The sequence below is a fragment of the Chiloscyllium plagiosum genome, unplaced genomic scaffold, assembly GCF_037043375.1.
Source record: "Chiloscyllium plagiosum isolate Xiang-an unplaced genomic scaffold, Cpla_swu_hap1 HiC_scaffold_48, whole genome shotgun sequence".
Taxonomy (NCBI): domain Eukaryota; kingdom Metazoa; phylum Chordata; class Chondrichthyes; order Orectolobiformes; family Hemiscylliidae; genus Chiloscyllium; species Chiloscyllium plagiosum.
In genome coordinates, this window is record NW_028270186.1 from 17,274,906 (window position 1) to 17,283,879 (window position 8,974).

General features: G+C 48.1%; 1 protein-coding gene across 1 annotated transcript in view; it reads right to left on the minus strand.

The window, feature by feature from the left end:
- Positions 1–8,540: 8,540 nt before the first annotated feature.
- LOC122548260 (uncharacterized) overlaps positions 8,541–8,974 on the minus strand; it is a 29,968-nt gene continuing 29,534 nt past the window's right edge. The window contains exon 5 of the mRNA XM_087984278.1: positions 8,541–8,863. Within this exon, the coding sequence (XP_087840404.1) occupies positions 8,803–8,863 (61 nt within the window). The 3' untranslated portion in view covers positions 8,541–8,802. The remainder of the gene's footprint in view (positions 8,864–8,974) is intronic.

Sequence of the window (8,974 nt, forward strand, 5' to 3'; positions counted from 1 at the left end):
TTGCTCACCACGTTAGATAAACTGTGTTGCCCATTTTGGCCATTACCCAAGTGTCCTTGTTGTATCAAATGTAAATGCAATAAATACACAAGAATTGACCGTATTGTCTTGTTTTTAACCGAAAGAATGAACATTTAACAGTATCTGGAGATCAGGAACAATGTTATTTAACTTTTTAAAAATTGTTGTTTGTGCACTGGAGTAACGTGCTAACGGGCTCCACCCAGAACACACCATTTCAAGTTCCAGCCTTCCTTTCTGGATGGTTTTTTTCTGCTTTCCTCACATTTGGAAAGAAAATAGAAGCACGAGGAGGTCGTTCAGCCCTTTGGGCCTGATCCCTCAAAGTTGCCACCTGAGTTGATAGGTTTGTTGGCTTTCATTAGCAGGGGGATTGAGTCGAAGAGCCGCGAGGTTATGCTGCCGCTTTATAGAGCCCTGGTTAGACCACACTTGGAGTATTGTGTTGAGTACTGGTCGCCTCATTACAGGGAGGATGTGGAAGCTTTGGAGAGGGTTCGGGGGAGATTTCCCAGGATGCTGCCTGGACTGGAGGGCAGGTCTTATGAAGACAGGTTGAGGGAGGTCGGGCTTTTCTCATTGGAGTGAAGAAGGATGAGAGGGGACTTGATAGAGGTGTACAAGATGATGTGAGGCCTAGATAGAGTGAATAGCCAGAGACTTTTTACCAGGGTGGAAATGGCTGTCACAAGGGGGCATAATGTTAAGGTGATTGGAGGAAGGTTTCGGGAAGATGTCAAAGGTTGGTTCTTTACAGAGTGTGTGGTGGGAATGCACTGCCAGAGGTGGTAGCACAGTTAGATACATTGAAGAGACTCTTGGATAGCCCCGTGGATGATAGTGTAATGAAGGGTGTGTAGGCTAGTCTGATCTTAGAGTAGGATAAAAGGCTAGCACAACATCGAGGGCTGACTGTGCTGTACTGTTCTGTCTTCCATGGTGTGGATGAACTGTTGGCAGCCAGAATCCGGATGAGGAAACCGCTGGGCCGTTTGAATGATGAGGTGAGGAGTCCGAATTCTCCTCCTGAACCATCAGTAGTTTTTATTTTAATATCTTGGTCTCGAGCAATCCTGCTCCGTACAAACAGAACGGAGGTTAAACACCTTCTCGGGGCATATGTGTGCAGTGTAAATGTGGTTGTGTGTCACTGTGCGATAGAATAACATACATGACCTGAAACAAAGACTTTTACTTGTGTGTGTGCACTCTCTCTCACACACACACATACACACACATATACACACACATATACACACGCACACATACACTCTCACACACATACACTCTCTCACATAAAAACACACACACTCTCACACACATACACGCACACACACACTCACTCACACACACACATATATGCACACACACACCCATGAGTCACACACATATACACACACACTCTCACTCACTCACACACACACACACACACACACATATATGCACACACACACCCATGAGTCACACACATATACACACACACACTCTCACTCTCACACACACATATATGCACACACAGACACCCATGAGTCATGCGACTACTGTTAAATTTCCCATGTGCACGTTATTCGGTAACATCCTACCGGAGGGATAGGTGCAGTAATGTGATAAACCCACACACAGAAGCAGATGTATGAACACAAGCACATATGGGGAACTAAAAGGTGGTGCTGAAATCGCAACTCGTTAGGTTTGTATGGACCAGACATTCCTCAGAATTATTTGAATGGACCCTTTTGCAAATTAAATTGAGCTTTGGGTCAATTCTTTCCTGTGATTGTGGGAATTGCTGGCAAGCCTGTATTTGGTGCCCTTTCCTCATTGCCCTTGAACTGAACTAGCTTTTCACAGGGCAGTTAAGAATCAGCCAAATCACTGTGGATCTGGAAAGGTGTGTCGACCAGACTGGGTAAGGACAGCTGATATCCTTCCCTTAAAGGACCCGAGTGAACCAGATCCTTTATCAAAATTAATGATAGTTTTGTGGTCCCTACTACTGATTTGAAAAGATCAACTTCAGCTGTTGCAACTGAAATAAAATTCCATCAGTTTTCCTGGTGGGATTGGGGCTCCCAAAGCATTACCCTGGGCCTCTGGCTTACTGGTCCAGTGATATTACATTGGTCCTTACTGGTGTGGGGAGTAAGAAGCTTCACACCAATGCTGTCCAGTGCAGAGTACTCAAGCTGATACAGATAAAGTTGGCTTTAGTATTGATACTGCATGACCTACCCTGCATGGTTTGAGTTAAGGGCAAACCTGGATATTTTCAGCACAACGTGATGAGGTAATTTGGAGAAGGAATCTGATCACCTTCCTATTCAAAGTCTCTCTTTCAGTTCGAGGTTCAAGTTTCCACGAAGGACCCGCGTCAACGTCTCCCCTCGCCTGACGCGTGGTCACCTTCAAGTTAAGAAGCCCCCACCAGTTCTCTCTGTCTCTGAGAGAGAGCACTCCTGTGGTGTGATAAGACAATGATGATTTAACCTTTTTACAGCACCTCGAGAAGAATATACTGGCTGAGGAAGAAGGGGAGTGCACAGAAAGCACCAGCAGAAACGGAGGGAGGTAAACTCCGAGATCAAGTCCTCCTCCACAACCCTTCAGCACTTTGTGACAATGAGGCAGCCTCAGGGGCAGCTGCCTGTTTGAACCTTTACTCAGGAAATGGTGCTCAGTTAATTAAAAGTAAACATGGGAGAATTAAGAAAAGCAAAACCTGACCATTAGAACAATGTGCTGTCTTCATCACTCTCTACCCCTCTGGACAGCATCTCTTCCCTCTCAGCACAACAGATGATCCCTTAAACAGCAATAACAACAGGTCCTTACTTCAACTGGAACCTACTGTCCTGTTAACTTTTATTTACATTTCATTGCTCTCTCCCCTGTTCAGAGATATTCCATTCCTTTAGCCTGACCATTACAAGTTATGAATGGCCTCTGTCTCTCTTGCTGTTAAACTCATTTGTTAATGAGTTGGTGAGGGTGTGAGAGTGAATTCAAAATATTCATGAACTATTAAAGGTGGCTCAGGGAAGTCAGTCAGTTGGGTGTAGATCTGGGTTTTAAATTTATGGAATTCATCGACTGAGGATTTTTCTGGGGATGTATCGAACTCAGACAAATTTATGAAAATTGTCCGTCATGTTTTGGTCAGGGCGATGGAGGGGGTCAGTTTTGTTCAGGAGTTCCATCCAAACGGCAATCTGACTTTTTTTTTCCGGTACAGAGGACCCTCGATTATCCGAATGACACGGGCAGGAAGTATATTGTGGGATAATCAAATGCTGGAGAACACAGTTTAGCCAAGCATCAGGATCTTATAATCCCGTCGGATAACCTGAAACTCGGATAATTGAATGCCAGATAATCGGGGTACTCCTGTACTCGGTTACCCACTGTACATTTATTTTACATCTCAGTTATTTGTGGCATGTATTGTGTAATCTATTTAAAAATCAGCAATTCAACTCTTAATATCCTGGATTGTTGTATTAAAATTTTAACTTCCTCTATCGAAGCAAAAGTTTTAAAAATATTATAGAAACTTTTTTAAAAAATGAGCATTTGTTGTCTGAGTTCGATACATTCCCAGAAAAATCCTAAGTAGATGAATTCCATAAATTTAAAACCCAGATCTACACCCAACTGACTGACTTCCCTGAGCCACCTTTAATAGTTCACGAATATCTTGAATTCACTCTCACACCCTCACCAACAGAAATCTGCATATGCAGAAAATGAGAGTGGAGCTTTAATTTTTCCACAATGACTACTGTTTTGAACCATCTCCCTCACTGCAAACTGTATAAAAGATATTCCTTTTCACGTGGTGACATTAACATGATTGACAGCTGTGATGGCAGTACAGTCGTCATAACTGTACAGCAGGTCACCGAGAACCTGGTGTAAGTGTGAGATCCTTTACGCATGTCTGGTCTCTCAGCTGCGGTGGGGTGGGGTGATGCTTTTTGGCCTGGGATATGTGTAGTTCCTGAGCAAAGGCATCATCACCCTCATCTACAAGCAGAAGGGGGAGAGGGAAGAAATTAGAAATTGGAGACCGATCTCACTGTTAAACACAGACTACAAAATCTTGTCAAAGGTCATCGCCAACCGGGTCAGGTCTGCTCTAGGGTCGGTGATTCACCCTGACCAAACCTGTGCTGTACCGGGCAGGAAGATCGCTGAGAGTCTCGCACTCCTCAGGGATACGATCGCCTACGTGCAGGACAGGGGGGTGGACACCTGCCTCATCAGCCTGGACCAGGAGAAAGCCTTTGACAGGATATCGCATACATATATGAGGGATGTCCTCTCCAAAATGGGCTTCGGGGAGGGAATCGGTAATTGGATCAGACTGCTCTACACCAACATTGTCAGTGCAGTCTCAATCAATGGGTGGGAATCAGATAGCTTCCCAGTCAGATCAGGAGTCAGGCAGGGCTGCCCTCTCTCTCCTGCCTTGTTTGTGTGTTGCATAGAGCCATTTGCCGAGTCCATCAGGAAGGATGCCAGCCTGAAAGGGGTGACTATTCCTGGCAGCGGGGGCCTGCAGGTTAAGGCCTCCCTGTACATGGATGACATCGCCGTTTTCTGCTCGGATCCGCAGACTCAAGCGCACATGTGACCAGTTCGAACGGGCCTCGGGGGCCAAGGTAAACCGAGGCAAGAGCGAGGCCATGCTCTTCGGGAACTGGGCCGACCAATCCTCGATCCCCTTCACCGTCAGGACCGACCACCTGAAGGTGCCAGGTATTTGGTTTGGGGGGGCTGGGCCGTGCGCCAAGTCTTGGGAGGAGTGTATCAGCAAAGTGAGGCAGAAACTGGGCAGATGGAAGCTACGGTCGCTCTCCATCTCGGGGAAAAAACCTGGTTATCAGGTGTGAGGCACTGTCATTGCTATTATACGTGGCACAGGTCTGGCCTATTCCCAGAACCTGTGCCGCTGCAGTCACCTGGGCCATCTTCCAGTTTATATGGAGGTCAAAGATGGACCGGGTCCGAAGGGACTCACTGTAAAAAGATCTGGGCAACGGGGAAAAAAATACACCCAATGCCACCCTCACCCTGATGGCCACCTTTGTGTGTGGCTGCATCAAGCTGTGCGTGGATCCCCGGTACGCAAACACCAAGTGTCACTACGTACTGAGGTTCTACCTGTCCCCGGTGTTGCGAAGGATGGGCCTGGCCTCGCTGCCGCGGAACGCTCCGAGTAGTTGGACCGTTCCGTATCACCTGTCCTTCGTGGAGAAATTTATGAAGAAAAACACCTTTGACCACAAGTCCATTAGGAAGTGGTCAGCACGTAGTGTCCTTGAGACCCTTCGGGAAAAGGAGAGGGCGGATCCTATCGAGCGGTTCCCTGAGCAGACTGTCAAAGCCATTTGGCAGAATGCCTCATCGCCAGAACTTTCCAACAAGCACCAAGACATGGCTTGGCTGGTGGTGAGAAGGGCTCTGCCTGTGAGATCCTTTATGCACGCCCGGACTCTCAGCCGCACCGCACGCTGCCCTTGAAGCAGCTGCGGGGGGGGACGAGACTGTCACACACCTCCTTCTGGAATGTGCCTACGCAGAGGAAGTCTGGAGAGGAATGCAGTGGTGTTTGTCGAGGTTCGTCCCGAGCAGCGCCGTGACGCGGGAGTCCGTGCTCTACGGCCTGTTCCCCGGGACGCACACCGAGACGAACATCAACTGCGCCTGGAGGATCATCAACTCGGTGAAGGACGCCCTCTGGGTGGTCCGAAACCTGCTGATCTTCCAGCTGAAGGAGTTGACCCCGACTGAGTGTTGCAGACTGGCACATTCCATGGTCCAGGACGACGTGTTGAGGGACGCGCTGAAGTTTGGGGCAGCGAGGAAAGACCACCGTGTAATGTCTGCCTGCCTAAAGAAGGACAGGGGGCCCACCCAGTCATTTGGGCTCTGCTGTCACCTCAGCTAAAAATGTAATTGTACAGACCTTTTAAATAGGTATGATTACTCTGTTTCGGTATGCAAACATGTTTACATATGTATGGCATGTCCAACTGTACAGACCATCAAAGTACTTTATGAATAAAGTATATTTTTGAAATCAAAAAAATCTTGAATTTACTCTCACACCCTCACCAACAAAAATCTGCATATGCAGAAAATGAGAGTGGAGCTTTAATTTTTCCACAATGACTACTGTTTTGAACCGTCTCCCTCACTGCAAACTGTATAAAAGATATTCCTTTTCACTTGGTGACATTAACATGATTGACAGCTGTGATGGCAGTACAGTCGTCATAACTGTACAGCAGGTCACCGAGAACCTGGTGTAAGTGTGTTGCTAAACCCGAAACACTAACACTGGTGTTTCCCACCCCTCCTTCCTCCTCACACCACCCACAAAAAAGATGGCTGGATGAAGAGATGACCTGGCAAGATCATGGGAGCAGCCCGTGAAGGGAGTGGGCTGGTGTGAAGATTGGAGGTGCTGAGACCTTTGCCCAAGAGGTTTTGGCGTGGAGAAACTGAGCAGATGTGCAAGGCTCTTTAACTCAACTGTCTGTCTGGAATGAAGTCACGAGGGATGCCAGTCATAGGGCAGGGGTATGCTCCTCTTTGCAGCATGTAGGAGAGCAGGGAGATTTCCAGCATCCCTGGTGGCTCCACCTGTGAGAACTGAGCTCGACTGCAACTCCTGACAGACTGCGCTGGGGAACTGGAGCTGGATGCACTCAGGATCACGCGAGATGCCGAGAACATCATTGATAAGAGCCATAGTCAACATCTGTAGCTGCAGGGAGCTGGGTGCCCACCAGATGAGGTGGGGTGGGGTGAGACAGTGACAGGGGAACCCCGCGCCATTCCCCTCGGTAACAGGTATCACGCTTTTTGATCAGAGACTCTGGCTGCAGAAGGTTGCCTCCTAAGGTCTGAGTGGTTGCAGAATGTTCTAAATGGGGCGGAGGGTGAACAGCCAGAGGTCATTGTGCACATTGTTACAAGTGACATAGGTAGGCAAAGGGATGGGCTACTGCAAAATGATTCCAGGTAGTAAGGTAAGAAGTTTAAAGAGCAGAATCTGAAGGGTAGTCCCCTCAGGATTACTCCCAGTGCCACGTGCCAGTGAGGACAGAAATGGAGAGATAGGCAAATGAATGCTTCACTGAGGAGCTGGTGTAGGGGGCAGGATTTTCAGTTCTTGGATCTTTGGGATCCTTTCTGGAGTAGACATGACCTGTACAAGAGGGACAGGTTGCACTTGAACCGAATGGGGGAGCAGTATCCTTGCAGGGAGATTTGCTCGTGTTATCCGGGAGGGTTTAAACGAGTTTGGCAGGAGAAAATACATTAGCCGTCGAGAGCATGTTTACTGTTCAGGATCGTCAGGGACACAGGGAAAAGGACAGAAACGGTTGAAAGTGCATTTATTTCAAAGACCAAGGCCTGACTGGAAAGGCAGATGAACTCAGAGCATGGATCAGCTCTGGGGAGTGGCAATGTTACAGCCATAACAGAAACGGGGCTGAGAGAAAGGCAGGACTGGGCTGCTCCGTGTTCCAAGATGCAGAAGTTCCAGGCGTGACTGAAGTACAAGTGAGTGAGGAGGGATTGTCCTCCTGATAAGGGAGGACAGAACAACAGTGTTTAGAGGGTTAAGCAGAGACCTAGTTCAACTGGAAAGGGTGCAAAGATACTTTACGAGGCTGTTGCCGGGATGACTAGGCCGGAGTTCTAGGGAGAGGTTGGCCAGTACAGAACTTCATTCCTTGGAACGTCGGAGAATGAGGGGGTGACCTTGGAGGTGTATAAAATAAATGCAGGTTGGCTTTTTCCCAGGGACGTGGAATTGAAAACGAGAGGGCACAGGTTTAAGCTGAGGGGGAAAGATTTACGAAGGACCTGGGGAACAAGTTCTTCCCGCAGAGAGTGGTGTGGATATGGGCTGGGCTGCCTGAGAAAGTGGTGAGGGCAGGTACGTTAGCGACCTTTTAAAGGTCACTTGGATAGGTATGTGGCTGGAAAGGGTTTAGCGGGATTACGGACCAAATGTGGGCAATTGGAACGAGCTGAGTGAGCACCACAGTCAGCATGGATCAGATTGGGCCGAAGTGTTTCTTGTTTGGAAAAAGAAATTACTTTGGTGATCTCTGTCGAGTTCTGCAGCGAGCAGAACTAAAGGCAATTTCCCCCCCAACCACAACCAAATCCCGTTTTACCAATTCTATAATCTCCAAGTGTTGGAAACCAAAAAGGCTAGAATTTCCTGAATCCCTCAACCAGATTTTTTTTTAACCCCCTCGTGCAAACGTGCAAACTCCACACAGTCAGTCGCCTGAGGCGGGGCATTTTCAGGCAATGCCCCCCCCCCCCCAACCCACCCACCCACAATGGAAACAACCTCCCTTCCTCTATACCCAACATCATTTACTGTGTTTCTGTCAGATCCACCCACCTCCCCATTCTGCTAAATTCCGTTGAGTGTAGTCCCAGTCTACTGGGGAGAGATGTCACCAAAGAGAAACATACAGTACTTTTGCCATTTCCATTCTCCATTTTATTTAGCACAGAAAGCCACATCCTGCTAACGGAGGGCACTGGGATTAGACTGAACCAGTAAACACAGTCAGGATGTACTCTGAGCAGAGGCAGCTGGGACGTAACTGTGCTCCCACTTGCGGTGTCTGTGGCCATGCAAACACACTTTGTTCTCACTCTCTCCCCATTCACCCCCGCCACCTCACAGTCCACAAGAGAGACGCTGCTTAATCAGAGAGTCCACTGGGTGCTCCGAACCCTGTGTCAGCAGGAATCCACCTCCGAATGGTGACCTTTCTGCCACGACCTTCCATTGTCCTTGTCTCTGAAGGGGGGGGAAGAAGAGGAGAGAGACCTTGAGTAACAGTCCTCCTTCAAAAAAAAAATGTCAACACAATTGGCTTCTGGAAGTGGTGGCATGTGGTCACTGTACAGG